Source organism: Lampris incognitus, chromosome 9 (genome assembly GCF_029633865.1).
Source record: "Lampris incognitus isolate fLamInc1 chromosome 9, fLamInc1.hap2, whole genome shotgun sequence".
In the NCBI taxonomy this organism is placed as follows: domain Eukaryota; kingdom Metazoa; phylum Chordata; class Actinopteri; order Lampriformes; family Lampridae; genus Lampris; species Lampris incognitus.
In genome coordinates, this window is record NC_079219.1 from 8,990,800 (window position 1) to 9,010,923 (window position 20,124).

Here is a 20,124-nt window from a genome sequence, read left to right on the forward strand (position 1 = left end):
TTTTTGCATGCACAGGGACTGGGCTATATAGCATGACATTGAATTGATTCAAATAAGCTTCCTTTTTTTTCACACATCAGGACGTTGTCCACGTGCATCTTAAATATTGTGAGGAAATCTCATTATATGACCTCTCAGCATGTTACCTTTTTAAACAAAGGTTTTGCTGTCATGCCAATGGGGGCTATATGCAACCTATTGCAAGGGCCAACCGCTTACATTAAAACAGATGTTTTGTTCTGTTTTCGCTGTATGTCTCCATGAGCTGTGCGTGTAAAACAAAATTCTCAGTTGCAACGAGAACAGTAATGGCTCACACCGTGCCGAAAATGGTGATACTGGCTGGGAATTTGAGCAAGTTTCTGCTCTTCATCCTTCGGTGCAAACCACACATGGGGTGAACGTACACCTGTACGCCAGCCACGTATCTGCCTGTGCTTATCTCTGTTCTCGACCAAGCATGGAGTCATGTCTGCACCCGATACAGTAGTAAACCTTCATGAGGGCACAACATCTGTGGATATTGGCGTTCTGTGTTTTGCGGCTTGTCTCTGGGGGCTTGTTGCAGGCCTTGCACAAGCGTTCATTTTCAGGGAGCTACACCTTTGCGGTATCTCTATGCAGCAGTGTCCATTATGTGAGGACACTGACAAGGGAGTCACTGCTTACTATGCATCAGGGTGATGTCTGTGCAAAGCCAGGGTCGTCTTAACAGCATTATAGGCCCCCCGGGCAAAGCAGGGCACCGGGGCCCCTACTTACACAACCACTCACAGGAATAAAAATGTAAATGGTCGATAAAATTAAACATATTTATTGGTACTTCCAACAAAGTCAGTGTTTTAACATTTAAAAAAAAAACATGCTGTACAGCAAAAATTAATCAACACAAACGTTTGAACAATATAACATGAGCCTTGAAAAACACAAAAATTTCAACATACAAAGGATACTCAATTGGCAAACCATACAGACGGCGATGGCACAGTATGAAATTACTGTAAATTACTTATTATTAATCAAGTGTTCAACACAAACATTTGCGAAATGTCTTTGCAGAGAATTGCTTTATAATTGGCTTGAAGTCACTGTTCTTCAGGATGTCATTTTCCATACACATGATATGACTGAAAGCCTGTTCAAACGCTGCTGCCCCGTTGTGCTGCGAAGCCGATTCTTTATAAGTTTCAGTCTTGGAAAATGAACGTTCTCCTGCACAGTTGGACACCATCGTGCACATGAACACTCTGAGTGCAACTTCAACATTGGGGAAACACAGATTACAAGTTGTCTGAAATCATTTTTCTGTACAATTTCAATTTCAATTTTATTTGTATAGCCCAATATCACAAATTACAAATTTGCCTCAGTGGGCTTAACAGCAACACAACATCCTGTCCTTAGACCCTCTCATCGGATAAGGAAAAACTCCCTAAAAAACCCCTTTAACAGGGAGAAAAAATGGGAAGAAACCTCAGGGAGAGCAGGGAGAGTCTCAGAGTTTTCATCAAGAACTTGAGATGCTAGTGCTTGAGATGCTCACATTCATTTAAAAGGTCTCCATAATCAAGGTCTCGTGATACACGTTAGCCAGACATTCTTACTTTTTGTTTAGCTCATCAGAACAAATGTTCAGTGTTTCAGTGTTCCTAATGAATCTCAGATTCGGTCTCTAATAACCAGCGGCATATAAATATAGCCAATATCATTGCTTTTATATACGCTTTTACGTTATGTAGCGCGTGAGATACGTACACATACATGCACGTGTGGTTGCAGAGGTGACCGTGATACTAAATCAGAGGTGAATGCCAATGTCCACTTGTTATCATAAAAATTAGCATTAATATTGTTCATTATCTTTAGTAAAACACAGGCTAAATACGCATTTTCCAATAACCAATATTTACAGTTTAGCATAGTATTTATTTATTGACAGCAAGTCACAACATACATAGATTAGCATGGGGTGGGGCCCCCGGGCAACTGCCCGGCGGGCCCATGCGTTAAGACGGCCCTGTGCAAAGCAAGCCTGATAAGGGAGGTTTTCAAAAACTGGAGAAAACAACGTGGCGACTGATGTCACGGAGGGCACGTCTTGATTTGTACTTGTTCCCCTCGGTGAAAGATGTAAAGTCTACGCAAGTGGAGAATCTGTGTGTCATGTTGCTTCCCAACAGCCACAAAACGCGGTTCAGACAAGACACTCCTAGGGCAGAGCGGAGGAGGCCCACGGCGAAGGTGCCGAAGTCGGCGCAGTCGTTTTATCAGACGTTGTCGAGTAATGCCGGTTTAAAGGGATCGCGCAAAATGTCAACAACCTTCGTTTCACACGTCTAATGGGACGACGGAGCGGCTCGGCCCGTGAAAGCCTCTTAGGACACTGGGCCCCGTGTTGCGTTAACGTGAGCTCGGCTGGGGAGCTGAACTGTCGGAGACTGCCGAGGCGGTTTAGAGAAGCGAACCACAACAAGGACCAAATAAACATCTTGCGCTCGTCTCATCTGTCTCTCTGAGGTTTCCCCGCCTTTCATGCGCGCCTTCCCTGCGTGGCTGTGTTCTGCCACGATGAAGGGGCCCCGCGGCCTGCCTCCCTTCCCTCCGGGTTACAAACGAGAGAGGCCTCGCTTGTATTTGCCCCCGACGGCGCTGCCCGTGCGTGTTACAGACACCCGCAACGCCTGATGGTCCCGAATACCTGCTCCTACTTTATATGCAAATACGCCCGGCGCGACAGAGCGGGCTCCTCGGACGACAAGAGAAAATGTACAATTTGATGCCACTTTCTGCCTCACGGATACAAATGGTCTGTTTTTTGGGTTGTTTTCATTTTTTTTTTTGCTTTTCGGATGGAAAACACCCGAGAACAGGACTCCCTCGCTAGTCAGACACCCAGCGAGGGCGTAGCGCACCGCATCGCATCATTGCTGAAAAGGAAAAAGACTGATTGTGTGGGCCAGAGGAGAAAACACAGGGATGATTCACTCTCTTGGTTTGTCTCCTGCCACCTTTCACTTTGTCCTCCCTCGTTCTCTCCTACATAGGGTTCCCCTCTGCGTGCACGTTTGTCTTCTTTCACCTGTGGGATCTCTGCGTCCGTCTCTTAACGGCCGCTTAAAGCTCGGGAGGCAGCCTAAACGCTATCGGGCCAGAAACCCGGGTAGCTCCTCCAGAAAACTGGCGAGCTCCTCCATCTCGCCGGGTGAGGCCCCCGGCGAGATGGAGGAGCTAGCCAGTTTGTAGTACTTGCGTTACACTGTCTGTGGCTGATGGGAATAAACAGCAAAATGTCAGTGGAAAGAAAAAAGGTGGTTTAAAGACTCACTGTAAGGTATACAGATGGTGTTTTGCACCGCGGCGGTTCAAGCGCCGCGTCTCTTACCTCATTAGGGGCAATGTCGCTCGGGGCCCCCTGCAGAGCTGCGGGGGGGGGGGTGAGAGCAGATGAACATGAAAAGCCCCGTGTCTGTGTTTGTCACTCCTGCCGCCGTCGTCTTGTGAACGCTAACGGTTGCGCGGCCTTCGCCAGGTTGCTGTAACGCCGGCGAATAATGATATAATCAGAACAGACATTTTGATCTCATGTGCTTTCTTTCTTCTTCTTTTTTTTGTGATGAATGACGGACCACCGTGATAGCCAAGAGACATCTGAGGGATGTTTCACCTGATAAAAATGCCCCCCCCCCCCCCGGTCTGGTTATTTTCGTAATTGAAATGCCAGTAAAGGATAGTCCGGCCTGTTTCATGGAAAGTTACGCTCTTACAGTAACATTTAGCGGAACTGAAACGTGCAGTGACATGTTTACCAGCTCAAGGCTGACGGTCCAAACGGAAACAGATGCGGGAGGAAGGAAAATTAGTTCAAATATCTTGAGTTTCTTCCTCAAACATAGCTGTGTTAGTGTGTGCGTGTATGTGTGTGTTTATAGTGTGTGTGTGTGTGTGTGTGTGTGTGTGTGTTGAGAGAGAGAGAATTGAGAATTGAGAAATGGAGATCTTAATGAAACCATGAAAAGGGGAATCCTACTGTCTGATATGATAACACTCCCTCACAAAGTCGATGAAAGGTGAAAACCTGTTCAGAAAGTACCAGAGAGGGGAACCACCTGTCAATACTGGGCGTTGGCCTCCATAAGCTCACAAGGAGGGACTCGTTGTGCTGGCCCAAAGTGAAGTTTTGATAAGATCCAGCATCTGTAGTGTAACAGGTACACGTCGAAAGCGTTACCGTCACAGAAGAACGATGTCGTCCGTCCTGACAGCGTACGGTTTAAACGCCATTGTCGTGCGGCCCATCCTGCACTAAGATGTGTGTGGCGTCTCGCTGCCAAAGATCTGACATGATATCTTGAAGACGAGCTCCCTAACTCGCATAATCCCGATTACTCCTTGCAAACCATCACTGAAATATATATATATATATATATATATATATATATATATATGCCCAAGGAAAAAAAATCAATCATACACTGATTTCTGCTTTTCAGGCTTGGGATAAGAACCTATTGGAAATCTCATAACACTTATCATTTTACATTTTCTCACTCGGTACATGCTTTTATCCAAATCGACTTAGACGAGAGAGGGAAATTAGCATATAAATCGGGCGTCTTACGGCGCTAAACGCTAATCATATCATGGCAAAAAAAAAAAGGACATGTCAAGTGCAATTAGTGCAAGTGCGCCGCAAATAGATTCCCAATTGACGTGAGTAATAGGGGATTCAAATCACAAACTACAAATTAACTCGCGCACCGCTGCAAATATACACCGTAACAGCAGCAGGAGTACATATATGTATGTGTGTGTGCATGTATATATATGTGTGCATGTATATATGTATTTATATATGTATGTGCATGTATATGTGTATATATGTGTGTGTGTGTGTGCATGTATATATTAATGTGCAGCTTGCACTTTGCACAACATACGAGGCATTACATAGTTCAGCGTGCAGAACAGGTATGAACAGTGATTGGGTCAGGGGTTGACTCCCACAGTGACCACCCATGGTGAACACACGAGGTAAAACGTCCTCCAAGTGGCCCGCTTTGTTGTCACGGTGTTGTTTAGACGTGTTTCTATGACGGCACAAGCGCATGTATATACAGGTATAAAGAAAAAAAATCTGTTATAGTTGAAATGATATAGGCCTTTAAAGCAAGGATGTAGTGATCAGTAAACAGGTGGGCGAACTATGGCACTCAGTCAGCGAGCCTCGTTAGCCAACCGGCTACCACTATGGGCAACGTTCTCAGATAAGCATGTTCTGCACCGGAAGTTTGATGTATACTACATAACTGGTGTGACTGGTGTACGATGCAAAACCTGGATGTATACTATCAGTCTATGCAATGGAGATTTAAGTCAGCCTTAAAAAAGCTGTGTAAACCATAATGTATCAATAAAAAGGGTGTGTAAACTATAATTGATGAGTAAAAAGGTGTGTAAACTATAATTTGTAAATAAAAAAGATGGGTAAACTGCATTTAGGTATGTTACCCTGCGCTACACCACAGCTTTGAAAGTCCCATTCAGAACCAGTGAAGGCTTTCTTTTGGAATGGCTTCGTGTGGTTTAGCTGCCATGTTATCGTTTCATGAAAGATAACTGGCTGAAACTTGTTTTAACATTAGTGTGATAAATGGCCTCCGCTGGCTGGCAAAACGCACAATCTCGAGTGTTGCGGCGTAACGATACGATCTGGATTGGGAGACTTTTGATGTTGTTTTCAGCAGTTCTGATGTCAAATCTCAACAGCAATTAGTCTTTAACGAGGTTTTTGGGGCGAGCCATCAGCCTTATTAAAATTAATAACAACTTGAATTTTTCAGTCTGATGCATTTTTATTTTATTTTTTTGGCAACCTGTCAGGGAAGATTCCCTATTCCCGCAGCGTTGTGCTGCCCCGTAAGTGAGAAGGCTGAAATATTTGGTATATACCCAGATAAGAAAGTACGACGGCAGGGCCAATCAAACCCAGACCCTCCGGTTGGGCAATGGCCGTCCCATCCATGAGGCCGTTGGGCTTCCCCCTTCAGCACAAAGCATCACCTAGCAGACTGATATTCCTCTGATTCCTTCCTTTGCCAAATGATTATTTTTCAAAATGTTCATCTTTGACTCGATTGGCGGGCGAGAACAAGAATCTCTAGATGTTTCTGTGCTGTATGTCACACTTGACCTCTAGATCAGCGTCGGTGCTCACGCTCTGTACTTATCGTTGAGGTAAATGCAGCAAAAGATGTTTCGAATTACAGTTGGGAGATAAAATCTTTTTTTCCCTCTACATTTCCAACTACAAAAGAAACTTTGCATATGCACACTGACAAATACATGTTTTTGTAGTTGACACTTTACAACACATGCAGTAAGTGGATTGCACAATATATGTATTATATATATATATATATATATAAAACGTTTTTTTCCGAAACCGTCAATGGTGTTGTGAGTGCTCAACTAACGAGGAGCAGAATATCAACATGGATACAGGAAAAAAGATGTTAATACATTGCAGTACAGGCCTGTTTCGTGCGTCTTGCAGCAGATGAGTGCGAGACGCACGAAACAGGCCTGTACTGCAATATATTAACATCTTTTTTCCTGTATCCGTGTTGATATATATATATATATATATATATATATATATATATATATATATATATATATATATATAATATATATATACATATATATAAAACTTAATTAAATGAAACACTAAATGGTAGGGAAAGTGCATAACAAATACATATATTTTTTTTTTTTGTGCACTTTCCCTACTGTTGCATATATCCAACGGTAGGGAAATCCATGTTGCATACATATATATATATATATATATATATGTATATAAAATCCAGTGAGTCAAGTAAATTCTTTATGAGACAGTACAAGCCTGTTTAATGCCATAAGCGAACCCTGGTCACTATTTAGCGGTAGGTTACAGTAGTAAACTAGCTTAATAGGTTGTCAGTGTTGTGAATGTGGACCAATCTCAGAAGAAACTAGGACGGCAAGAGCCCGAGGGTTTTAATATCAGTTAAGAGAATTACACACCAAAATGAATTTGTACGTGTATTATTACGCAAAAGTCGCAGTCTAAACGTACAGACAAAAGCAATTTACCCGAAATAACAAACTAAAACAATAAGGTGCGCACAAAAGAAAACCCTTTTTTTCCCCCCTTGAGCTCAGTCTTTCAATCATTGGGCCCAAATCAGTTTGTGTCTGTGTCTGTCCTACCACACGATGAGCGAGGAAGGGGATCCGTTTCACAAACTCCTTTAGCTCAGCCAGCTATGTCTTAGTAACACTAGTGTAAGCACTGCCTCATGTCCTGACCCAATACTTGACACCGGGGTCCTTTTGCGCTGTGCATCTGTATGGCAAAAGCGGCTCTAGACCTTCTAGAGCTGAGCCGTTCGAGTACTCAACGATCAGGTTTTGGTCAAATTCGGATGAAGAATCATCAACTGAAATTATTCTCGGGATGGCACCAGACTTCTTAAGGGAGTCAAGCACCATGTCATCATTGTGTGATCTGGTTATCCCACTCACAATCACCGCATTCGCAATCTTAACACCTGACTGCTGTATGAAATCCAAGGTGCATATTAACTCAATATTGATATTCAATTTCGCCAGGCTCCTGGCTGGCTATACACACACACACACACACACACACACACACACACATATATATATATATAGTATATATATATATGTATCTATGCTATACTTGTTAAATATCTGTGTAATGTATCCCTTCTGACAGTATATACAATAGTAAATGAATCCACCCAGATGTTATCCAGTGACACAAATCTGCCAGCGATAGATAATTAGGGTGTTATTAAAGTTGCAAAGTACAATGGCGCACAATAGGAGTGAAAAGTCGAGGTTAAACGCAGCGGATCTTGTGTTCAATCCACACTATAGCTCTTTTTTTCTCCCCCCCTCACAGATATGCTGAAGTTGCCTCAAGGTCGGCCGAATGATTTCATTTGAGGCCTTAGCTCACATACAACGCAACTTAACAACACTGCTGTCGAATGCTTTAGTGTTTCTACGCCCTGTCGAAGAGTCGGACAACACATTATAAGCCAGTGGGCATCAGCTGAACAACATGCTTGTGTGCAATGTGGCCAAACCCTTTGCCAGATTTAGGTGCCGTTAGTGTTTGGGAATAATGTGGACTTCTAGAATTCCCATCAGAGCTGAATTATGCTCAGAGCGGCTGCAGGCCGCTGTCTTCTGCTTGCGCAAGATCAACAAATCCAGCCCTTGATCAACGGTCCCAACAATTGCGAAATAAACGGCATTATTACAACACTTGTTACACTGTTTTCAGATATTGTGACAAAGAATTCCACCCCAGAAAACTTCTTTGTTGCTATTTCCACTATGTCCACCAAAACACACCTCATCAGGTCTGAATCAAGACCAGGACCTGAGAGGGGTCTCGTCAAGATGAGAGAAAACGCTGAAGGTTAGAGATTCAACCTCTGTCCAAAAATAATACCGATCACTGAGAACAATAACGAAGGCTGTATCCCAAGGACGACCGAAAGATTCAATTTTTTCATTCACTTTTGTAGAACTGTTGGGTGTATCTTGTGTTGGTCTCGGGTAGAATCATAAGAACGAGAAATCCATGTCATACGAGGCCGAGACGGAGTGCAAATCCAGCCTGAGACGAGAGAAAGACGTTCAAAATGTAGTCGCAGACCAAATGAGAGTATGAAAGCCTTGTGCTCTTAATGTCTCTGAAGCGTGTCAGAGAGATCTGTCAGAATTTCTAGAAACAACCAGCGACGAAATGAAACAGCTACCATATCTGCAGTGTATCAGATCAGTAAAACAAAAAAAGAAGAAGAAAAAGAAAAAGGGTGAGCTGGTGTAAATCTTAATATCAAAAGTAGACCGCCAACACATTTTGGAGTACTCACCTGCGCGATGTGCTCAGTGCAAGGATGGGTTCAGGTCTGACATTTCACAGCCCTAAGGCACTGTAGTCACTCACACACGCACACACACTCTCAAACAGGAAGCTAGAGTACTTCATGATCCCCGTCTCTCTATGGTGGCTATATTGTGTGATACATACAGTAAATAATGTCATACACACGAACACATGCAGCAAACCACGTTTATAAGTACTCGCTCACATGCACACGAACACAGTTAAAGGAAGTAAACCATGCATTGTATACCTCATGTCAGAGTTGTATAATGTTACTCCTCATTACTAATGAACTCCTAAGTCTAACAATGACAACACTAAGTATTTATTACCTCATGTTGTAAGTAAGTAAACTTTATTTGTATAACACTTTTTAAATACAGCAGTTACAAAGTACTCCACAGCTGATAATAAAATGCATAATTGTACGCAACATGCAAACAAATAAGTAAAAGAATACAATTTATATAATGGAAACAATCACCAATAAAAAATTAAAAGACAAGTAAAACCAATCGGAATTGCAGCGTAACAAACTTATAAAAATGCCAGCCTACACAAGTGAGTTTTTAAAAGTTTTTTGAAATGTCATACAGACTCAGCTGATCTGACAGAGAGGAGGAGGCGTTTCCATAGTGTTGGAGTTAAAACGGTAAAAGCATGGTCCCCCTTTGTTTTGAGACTGAACCGTGGGACAGTTAAGAGCAACTGCTCAGAAGATCTGGGTAATCTTGGTGCAGAGTAAAGTTCAGAAACATAAGAGGGTGCCATGCCATGGAAGCCTTTGAATGTGATCAGGAGGATCTTGAACTGAAATCTGAAGTGTACAGGAAGCCAGTGTAAGTGGGCCAGATTGGGGGTAATATGCTCTCTTTGTTTGGTGTTAGTCAAAAGCCTGGCTGCCGCGTTCTGAACGAGTTGAATTTGAGCAATTGCAGACTCGCTTAAACAAGACAATATGGAGTTACAGTAATCCAGGCGGGGAGAGATAAAAGCATGGATGATTTGCTCTAATATGTCATTAGGCAATACTGAACTGATTTTGGCAATATTTGTGAGTTGTAAAAAACAAGACTGAACCAATTTCTTCATGTGATGGTCAAAATTTTGGTTTTGATCAAACACAACACCAATCTTAACATGACCAAGGCGGAGCATACAAGCTGAACAAAATGGGACCCAGGACTAAACCTTGTGGGACCCCACATGACATATGAGCTGGCGATGAGCTAAACTCATCAATAGCCACCTGAAAGATCTTTCTGTAAGATATGAGGAAAACCAACTGAGGGCAGTTCAGTTCAGTTCATGCAGACCCAGTGCTTTAGTCTATCCAGCAAGATGGTATGATCAATATAGTGTCAAAGGCGGCAGACAAGTCTAACAATACTGAAGTAGAGTGATGACCAGAATCTGCACTCATAAGCATATCATTAGTGACTTTCAGCAGAGCAGTTTCAGTACTATGCAGCTGCCGAAAACCAGATTAAAATGGGTCGAGAATGTCATTAGCTTGTACTATTCCCAGTCGTTTAGCAACAGCCTTTTCAATGATTTTTGAGACAAAGGGTAATTTGGAGATTGGTCTGTAATTATGAGGGAGTGTTGGATCAAGGCCAGGTTTCTTTAAAAGGGGCTGGATACAGGCTTGTTTGAAATAGTCAGGGCACAAACCGGAGGACAAAGACTCATTTACAATTCAGAGAAGACAAGGGGCAATGACTTCTAATACCTCTTAGAACAATCTGGGAGGTAGTGTCAAGGCCACAGGAGGACAAGTGCATGTGTGACACAATATCAAGCAGATTATTCAGGGAAATAGGGGGTAAATTCATTCAGCGATATGGGGGAGGCATCTGGAGAAGTTATACGTGAGGTAAGAGGCATTACAGAGGCTTTGATACCCTTAATGGGGTCCAGGCCCAGGTACCCCAGGTCGTCTCAGGTTCTTTCTGTGTGGAGTTTGCATGTTCTCCCTGTGTCAGCGTGGGCTTTCCCCGGGTGCTCCGGTTTCCTTCCACCATCAAAAACACATGCATGTTAGGGTTAATACTCCTGTCTGTGCCTCTCTACCAAGGCAATGGAAAGAAGAACTGGAGTTGGTCCCCGGGTGCTGCATCAGCCCACTGCTCCTATACAATAGGATGGGTTAAATGCAGAGAACACTCATTGTAACCATCCATCCATTATCCAAACCGCTTATCCTGCTCTCAAGGTCGCATGGATCCTGGAGCCTATCCCAGCAGTCACTGGGCGGCAGGCGGGGTGACACCCTGGGCAGGCCTACAATGACAAAAATAAAGTGGCTTTCTTTCTTTCCTTCTTAACCTTCTCAACAAAATAAGCAAGGAACTTATCACAGTCTTCAGCAGAGGAGGCTGAAACAGTTGACGAGGCAGGGTTTACAAGTTGTGTTATGTTGCACTAAGTGTTGCAGTACAGCTGCATGTGGGCTACTGGTGGTCTTGTTTGGTAGCAGCGCTCGCAGCTGTTTACTGTATAGCTCAACACATGTAATGATGGATTGCTAAGCAACACCTGTTTGCATTGTACTGCACCAGTTCCTGGCAGAGCCTCGGTGATCTTGAACGAGACATTCATTGCAATGCCGCTGCAAAGTTTATATGCCATCAATTTACTGAAGGAACATTTTGATAGTGAGGAGAAAAGCTGAATCAGGTCATCATGGGGACAGTAAAAACTCCCCAGACATGTCTGTTTTCCTTGTGTTTCATTGAAAGAAAACAAAAACCAGCTCAAATGTGAGTTCAAGTGAACACTTGTGTATTCTCCCCCCCCCCGACCCCCACACACAAATAATTTGCACAAAGTTCTACAAAATACAGACGTGAATAATGAAAGACTTGTCGTGGTCATCCGACTTTATTTCAAGAAGCAGAACAATAGATTATTAATTTTACAGCGTTGTAAACAATGATATAATTGGTTTAACACACTGACATGCTCCATAAACTAACACTAAGTATAATGCAATTTTCCCCGGCAGCGGGGGTCTTTTGGCTCATGCAGGCAGAGCGAAAAGCTAAAAGTGTACACATAATTACAGTTATTAACTTTTAAGATGTTTTTTTTTTCATTTTATCAAGAACATTTGAAAGCCCATTTACATTTATGCCGTATTACTCATTTTGGCTCCCTTCAATCTCTCTCTCTCTCTCGCTCTGTCTCTCTCTCTCTCTCTTGCTCCTATTCTTCCTCTATCGCTCATTCTTCAACCTTCCTTTCATGTCACCCCATTAGCGCTGCTGTCGAGGGAGAGTTGATGGCTCCTCTTTCTGCCGTCCTCGTGGCGGGGCGGCGGCAGGCTGTTGGGCTGTTGGGCTGTGATAAAAGAGTGGAAAGCTGAGAAATTTTCATGCTAATTAATGCCGAGTAATGAAGTACTTCGGAGTAGGCACAATGACTGTGAAGGTCAAAGAGTCACCCATGTGAAGTGAATAGAGTCCATAAGAAAGCATCTTCATGGCAAACAGAGATTATTAGAAAGAGAATATGAGGAGGTTTTTAAGAGATGGAGGCCCCCCCCCCCCCGAACAACACGTTACCATTTGCACTTGCAGTATTGACTGGACTTCAGCGGACTTCTGACCATCTTCAGCTTCTTGGCCCTCCTCTATGGAAGAAGAATCGTAGTCATTGATCTATTTTACTCGCTAATCACTATTCATTGATTGGTTCATTCTATCCACCCATCCCATCTCAAATCCACTTTCTAATTACAGCTTATGTGGGAGCATACGGAACGTTCTTAGACACTTTGAGTTCTCACCTTCATTCTTCTGCACCTACAACAGAGGATGACCAACAGTATAACCAGGATCAGAAAGCCTACACCCAGTGCAACCCACATCCAAAGGCTCAGCCCTAGTATCTTCTTATTGGGCAGGGGGTCTTCGGTAGCTGGTAGTCCCCATCAACAAAGCCAGAAAGGGGAAAAAGTCAACGCCAACAGAGAAGAATCAGTCTCGGGAACATAGAGTCATCGTCAGAAAGTGTAAAGGAAAATTCTGGTATTTTTTTTAACCTAAGCCCTTGCAATGGGTAGCAGAACTATTTGAATAGATTTGGTTTTGAACAAGCTAGTGTTAGCCAACTAACGTTAGCCGTTAGCCAAATAACGTCAAGTCAAGTCAATGTTATTTGTTTAGCCCAGTATAACAAATTACAAATTTGCCTCAAGGGGCTTTACAGCAACACAACCTGTTGACTAAAATAATCCATCCAATTCATCCATCCATTATCCGAACCGCTTATCCTGCTCTCAGGAATGTTGGAGCCTAGCCCACTGGGCAGCAGGCGGGGAGACACCCTGGACAGGCCGCCAGACCATCACAGAGGGCCCACACACACACACACACACACACACACACACACATTCATACCTAGGGACAATTTAGGACAGCCGATTCTCCTGACCTACATGTCTTTGGACTGTGGGAGGAAACCGGCGTGCCCGGAGGAAACCCACGCAGACACGAGGAGAACATGCAAACTCCACACAGAGGACGACCCAGGACAACCCCCAAGGTTGGACTACCCTGGGGCTCGAACCCAGGACCTTCTTCCTGTGAGGCGACCGCGCTAACCACTGCGCCACCGTGCCGCCCTTGACTGAAATAAAGTAGTAAATAATGGGGGGGGGGGGAACGTTGGCACCTGGATCCCTATCAGTGTGCAAACGCCATAAAGCCAGGCTGAAAAGGAGGAACATCATCAACCAGCTGTGCATATGCTGCAGCAAGGTTTCAAACCGTCATAAGAGATGGCCTGTCTCTAAATCAAGCAATAAGGGGCAAATACAAATTTCAAACTTCAATTTAATGATATTTTTTCAAGATCTCCCATCATCATCTGTACCACTTCAGTGTTTTTGGAGACGGTCGAGCGGATGGATACAGGGAGAGAGCTGATAGCGCCCTCTGAACAGAGATTTGCAAACCATGACGTCACAAGGGGACTGCGGGCCTCTGTCACGCTTAACATGCCAGTCCACTGCCGCACCTCCCTCCATGAGGGCCTCTGTCACATTCTGATACTGGCAAAAACGCACAAGAATGAGTTCAGTCATACACCAGCAATTATAGAGATTAGTCTCCTGCAGCTGTTGGGTCAGAATAGGGAAATAAGAGAATATTCATTAACACACACACACACACACACACCTGTCACGCCCTTTAGCAGGGCACATTTGTGTGTGCGTGTGCGCACGTGCTTTGGCACTTTCAGCCAAACAAAGTTTCCATTTGCAATTTATGATGCTAACGCCTCCAAACCCACCCACCCACCCACACACACACACACACACACACACCCACCCCCCTCTTCCCATGCCCACCTGTTAAATCTCGGGACAAGTGTCCGACACTTGTGTTGCATTCTGTTACTTGCGTTCTCTTTTTTCTTTTAATCTCTCTCTCTCTCACTCACTCACTCACTCACTCACTCACACACACACACACACACACACACACTCACACCCCCCCCCAGATAGCATCTGGACGTGGGCCACTTCAGGCAATGATGCGGCACTGATGGCCTTCTTCTGGCCCTGACAAAATGGATGTGAGCCTGAAGTGGCCCGCATGTATAATAGCAAATATGGCCCAAATATGCCAAATCAGATGTGGGCCTTTTTTTGTTAAAGATGCGGTGCTCTGGGCAACGTGTAATCTGGATGTGACCCTGAAGTGGCCCATGTGGTAAATGGTGAATATGGCCCAAATATCACAAAACAAATATGGGCCACCTCTGGCAAATATGCGGCACATGTGGCATTGCTATGGCTTGGTTCTGGCCCAGATCTGGCAAACAGGAGCGGACCGCCCAAGTGCCATCATTCTACACAGTATGTGGGCCGGATGAAAGAAAGGTGAAAGTCAGGTGTGGGACGGGTCCGGGCCACAGCAATTTTGCTATCTGGGAAGTTCTTTTTTAGCACTGGTAGATGCAGGAAGTTTTGAGAAGTGTATGAAACACCTTCCATTATGACTAGAAAATCCTAGCACAGTCAGTCAGTCAGAGCAGTGATAGACCTCTTTTACATTTCCTTTTTTACACTTCTTTCTAACTCTTGTGCTTTCATTGTTGTCTTCCTGCAGCAACTCACTCCTCGAGGAATTACAGAGCAAGACTTCTGGTTGGAGATAGAAATGTGTTGATAGCTACATAATTTAATGACTGGTATCGTGAATGAGGCCCGTAGGACTCCACTCATAACAGTGTGACCCTGTTGGCCCCAAAAAAGAGCTCTTTTAGTGAACAATTGGTGTGACATTTGGCTACCACTATTGCTCCGGAGGATTACAATGCAGCTTCATGTACAGCAGTCGGCTGACGCTAGCTTGCTCTACTACTACTACTACTACTTCTACTACTAATACTACTACTACTACTACTAGTACTACTGCTACTACTTTCGGCTGTTCCTGTTGGGGGTCGCCACAGCGGATCACCCGTTTCCATCTCTTCCTGTCCTCTCCACCCTCCTCTGTCACACCAGCCACCTGCATGTCCTCCCTCACCACTTCCATAAACCTCCTCTTTGGCCTTCCTCTTCTCCTCTTCCCTGGCAGCTCCATATTCAGCATCCTTCTCCCAATACACCCAGCATCTCTCCTCCACACATGTCCAAGCCATCTCCACCTTGTCTCTCTTGCTTAGTCTCCAAACCGTCCAACCTGAGCTGTCCCTCTAAGATACTCGTTCCTAATCCTGTCCTTCTTCGTCACTCCCATTGAAGATCTTAGCATCTTCAACTCTGCCACCTCCAGCTCCGCCTCCTGTCTTTTCGTCAGTGCCACTGTCTCCAAACCATATAACATAGCTGGTCTCACTACCATCTTGTAAACCTTCCCTCTAACTCTTGCTGGTGCCTTTCTGTCACAAATCACTCCTCACACTCTTCTCCACCCACTCCACCCTGCCTGCACTCTCTTCTCCACCTCTTTTCTGCACTCCCCGTTACTCTGGACACTTGACCCCAAGTATTTAAACTCATACGCCTTCATCACCTCTACTCCTTGCATCCTCACCATTCCACTGTCCTCCCTGCATAGGTATGCCATCTTGCTCCCACTGACTTTCATTCCTCTTCTCTCCAGTGCATACCCCCACCTCCTCCAGGCTCTCCTGAACCTGCACCCTACTGTCGCTACAGATCACAATGTCATCCGCGAACATCATAGTCCAATATGCTAGCGTGCTCAATACCGAACCAATTCAAGAGTTTCTGCTGTCCATCGCTCGGTTTAACTCCTAACATAAGGGAAGCGGGGCTTTGATTGAAAAGTATTGGGAGTTTTTCTTTGAGTTCACGCAACAAAAGCAATACTCATTGACATGAGGAAAGAAACGGTGATCTTAGAATGGGGAAGCAGGATCCATTTATGCATACTTTTGGGGCGGTTAGTCATTGTGTGGTCTTCTGGAGTTGGCAATGTGGAAACTGATGGCTCTGAAAGGGAAAACACACACACACACACACACACACACACAAACAACAGTCATCAGTAACACCTTAATGCTTGCTGCTGCAGGTTTGCAAGCAGGCACTGTTGTCAAATCATCATGAAGAATGAATATTATATTTTATTGTTGCAGGTGTTCAGCAAGCTGTGATGGTGGTGAAAAGGACAATGCAGTCAGCGGAAGCACTTCGGTGTAAAGTAGCAGACTACCTTCCACGCGGATTTCAAGGGTCTTGTTGTACATCTTCCCATCGTGGGTGAATTTACACGTCCAGTCCCCCCTATCCGACCCGGACACAGATGTGAGCTGGACAGTTGCCTGCCTGATTGGCTCGCTGTTTGGCCTCTCCCACTCCACAGCAGGAGGGGGGTCTAACCCTTTTACCTGGCACTGAAGAGTCGCCTCGCTGCCCAGCTGGAGATCCTTGGAAGGGTGAACCGAGACTGACGGGGAGATGAAGGAGTTAAAAACGGAAGGTAAAGTGGGTGACGTAAAAAAGAGTTTCATTCCAAATATCCAACACTGGGGGGGGGGGGGGGGGGGGACAACAACAAACACGACACCCATTTCACTTCCCATGCAGGGCGAAACACACTAACCCTAGGGAATACTCAGAAATACTCTTTAAATCAGGTGAGAGAAGGATTACCTGAGACTAGACCAAGTCGATGGTGGTGAGGGTTCCCAGCCACATTACATGTGTACAGTCCAACATCTTTCACCTCAACTGTATTGATCTCCAGAAAATCCTTGCCCAGCTTTGACCTGGAAACCATAGCCGCCTTGCCTGAATATATATATATATATTAAAAAAAAAATACATGCGAGGGTTATCAACACCGGTTCTTCCGTTTTCATTATGTCACAATGTATTGTATAGTTTCCATGTCAGCAGTTGTCTGCAACGTTTGTCACCTTTGCTGCGCATGCCCTTTTTCTGGACAGAGAATATGGTTTGTTTTTCATATTCCCAGATCAAGTCTACATTCGAGGTCGAGACCCCACAATGGATCTTGACCGTCTGTCCTAGTGTTCCAAGGACGATGTTTTCTGCAGCAGAGAATGCACTCAACACTGAGGAAGGAAGAAACCCACACATAAATCAGTCTCAGTTATCAACACACACACACACACACACACACGTATATGCTATGGGCTTCGTGTATATGGACAGTGGCAAAATAAATATTTGTGCAAAGGGTGTCCGGGTAGCGTAGCGGTCTATTCCATTGCCTACCAACACAGGGATCGGCGGTTTGAATCCTCGTGTTACCTCCGGCTTGGCCGGGCGCCCCTACAGACACAATTGGCCGTGTCTGCAGGTAGGGTGGGTGTGGGTCCTGGTCGCTGCACTAGCACATCCTCTGGTCGGTCGGGCGTCTGTTCGGGGGGGAGGGGGGGAACTGGGGGTAATATTGTGACCGTCCCACGCGCTATGTCCCCCTGGTGAAACTCCTCACTGTCAGGTGAAAAGAAGCGGCTGGCGACTCCACATGTATCGGAGGAGACGTGTGGTAGTCTGCAGCCCTCCCCGGATCGGCAGAGGGGGTGGAGCAGCGACCGGGATGGCTCGGAAGAGTGGGGTAATTGGCCAAGTACAATTGGGGGGAAAAAGGGGGGAAAGTCCCCCCCCCCCAAAAAAAATTGTGCATGATATATCTTAATTGCTTTGAATGCAAGGTCTGAACTAACTCGAGGGTATTGTGCACACATGTAATAAGGAACTGCAGACCTTCCCCAGACAGCATCCGGATGTGGGCCACTTCAGGAAATGATGCAGCACTGATGGCCTTCTTCTGGCCCTGACAAAATGGATGTGAGCCTGAAGTGGCCCACATTGTATAATAGCAAATATGGCCCAAATACGCCAAATCAAATGTGGGCCTTTTTTGGCAAAGTTGCGGTGCTCTGGGCAACATGTGATCTGGATGTGACCCTGAAGTGGCCCGTGTGGTAAATGGTGAATATGGCCCAAATATCACAAAACAAATATGGGCCACCTTTGGCAAATACATGGCACATGCGGCATTGCTATGGCTTGGTTCTGACCCAGATCTGGCAAACAGGAGCGGACCGCCAAAGTGCCATCATTCCACGCGGTATGTGGGCCGGATGAGGTGTCGGGTGTGGGACGGGGTCCGGGCCATAGCAATTTTGCTATCTGGGTTGTGGACACTGTCCTCTCTACACAGGAGTGGCAAAGGTAGGTCTTTACATGTCCGAACTTCACTGGTGAATAAACATCACTGGGATCTTGACGTCGTGTCGTGATTTCGTTGTGCTTTTACACGGCTTGTGTTTTACTGTCATGCGTCTTAACTATACACACTCACCAAGAACAAGCCCCACAATGGTCTTCATATTCGATCTAAAGAGGATGACGAGTCTGAAACATAGCAAATGACACAAATTGAGATTCGCACAATGACAAATCGGGTTCTCGTGAATCATGGTGTATTTATGAGTATACACAATTCAGAGGAGAGGATACCACATAGCGCTTCTGTTCGGATGGATGCCTTACACCAAAAAGCATGTGATCCTTAACCACACGCTAGCTACTCTCCTGTTTCCTCTCTCTCGCTCTCTCTCCATTTAAGAGGGCTTAAAACTAACCTTGGTAAACTTGTAAAAAAAAAACATGAAATGCGTTAATTATACTGCACATGAACATTCCCAGACAGTCAGACTTCCTCTGTTTAACACGAGTGATCAATAATGCATTTTAAACGCCTTGGCACCACCTTTTTACCCAAATTTGCTACGGCGGGGGTATGTGAGATAATGAAAGTGTGTAAAAAGCAATAATTCTGATGTCTGGCTTCTTCTGCTTCACAGGCGAAGATGATATCAGGGAGCAAAGCCCCATAAAAAGGCTCACGGGGGATTTATCGTCCCGTGTTGTTCCTTAACGCCCTGTAATAAACCAGTCGGCCGGCCAGGCAAGGCCTGTCCAAACGGACAGGATCCGAAGAGGCTTTAGGGTTAAAACTCATAAAACATTTAATATTCTGTTGAACGACTGTGGAAATAACCATCTCAAGACGAAGAGCCATTGCTTTTCTTGTAAATTAAATCGCCTCGATAACACCAAAAGAAACAGAACACATTTAAGCAGTTGGACAAGTATAGTCCAAAAAAAGGCTAATTTTTCTCTCTACGGTTGAATAAATAATAAAAGTCCAACTTTTTGTTTTATGACCGTGCACATTTTGGCATACAACGCGTATTACCAGTCTGGAACGCCAAAAGTGCCCGTTCAGCACATCGAGTAATATGGATTTCAGCATTTTTCAAGTTCTGGTACTTTCAAGAGAAGCGTTTCGAGCAGACGGGTGAAGGAACTACTTCTGAAAAGTTTCCTGAAACACCCGAGGAGCAAAGCGTTGGGTGTTGGGCCCAAATCGACGCGTCAATCCGGCAAATTCAAATATCCCCCCCCCCCCATTAAAAATGTGATAAATATAAAATTTGCTTCCAGCTCCCATCATGTGAAATCTCACCTGAAGTTGTAGATTGATGCTCCAGAGAAGCTCAACGCAGCCTTCTCGATCCTTCGAGCGCCTCAGTTCATCGAAGACGATAACGCAGACAGGCAGAGGGTGGCAAGTACGGAAGAGACGCGAGCAAGAAACCTGCAGTTTGGAAAGTTGCAGGCCAACACA

The 20,124-nt window shown here is 44.8% G+C and overlaps 1 protein-coding gene across 2 annotated transcripts; it reads right to left on the reverse strand.

Annotated features, from left to right (window-relative positions):
• Window positions 1-11,843: 11,843 nt before the first annotated feature.
• Window positions 11,844-20,099, reverse strand: cd4-2.2 (CD4-2 molecule, tandem duplicate 2). 2 transcript variants are annotated; one of them, XM_056286862.1, is made up of 9 exons: window positions 19,963-20,099; window positions 18,793-18,845; window positions 17,375-17,533; window positions 17,109-17,246; window positions 16,669-16,902; window positions 16,386-16,445; window positions 12,762-12,892; window positions 12,538-12,605; window positions 11,844-12,313 (listed from the first exon to the last, which is right to left on the reverse strand). In XM_056286862.1, exons 2-9 carry the CDS (start codon window positions 18,818-18,820, stop codon window positions 12,229-12,231), a joined length of 903 nt encoding a protein of 300 aa, XP_056142837.1. In that variant the 5' UTR covers window positions 18,821-18,845; window positions 19,963-20,099; the 3' UTR covers window positions 11,844-12,228. The 2 variants fall into 2 exon arrangements, with proteins under 2 accessions (XP_056142837.1, XP_056142838.1); XM_056286863.1 differs by lacking the exon at window positions 17,375-17,533.
• Between the last annotated feature and the right edge of the window lie 25 nt (window positions 20,100-20,124).

Bases quoted from the DNA above. Each gene is read 5' to 3' on its own strand.
- cd4-2.2 (XM_056286862.1), bottom strand. From the start codon at position 18,820: ATGAAGACCATTGTGGGGCTTGTTCTTG. The intron at 17,534-18,792 runs GTGAGTGTGTAT...TTCCTTCCTCAG, and splicing joins CATTGTGGGGCTTGTTCTTG to TGTTGAGTGCATTCTCTGCT. The intron at 17,247-17,374 runs GTGACAAACGTT...ATATATATTCAG, and splicing joins AAAGGGCATGCGCAGCAAAG to GCAAGGCGGCTATGGTTTCC.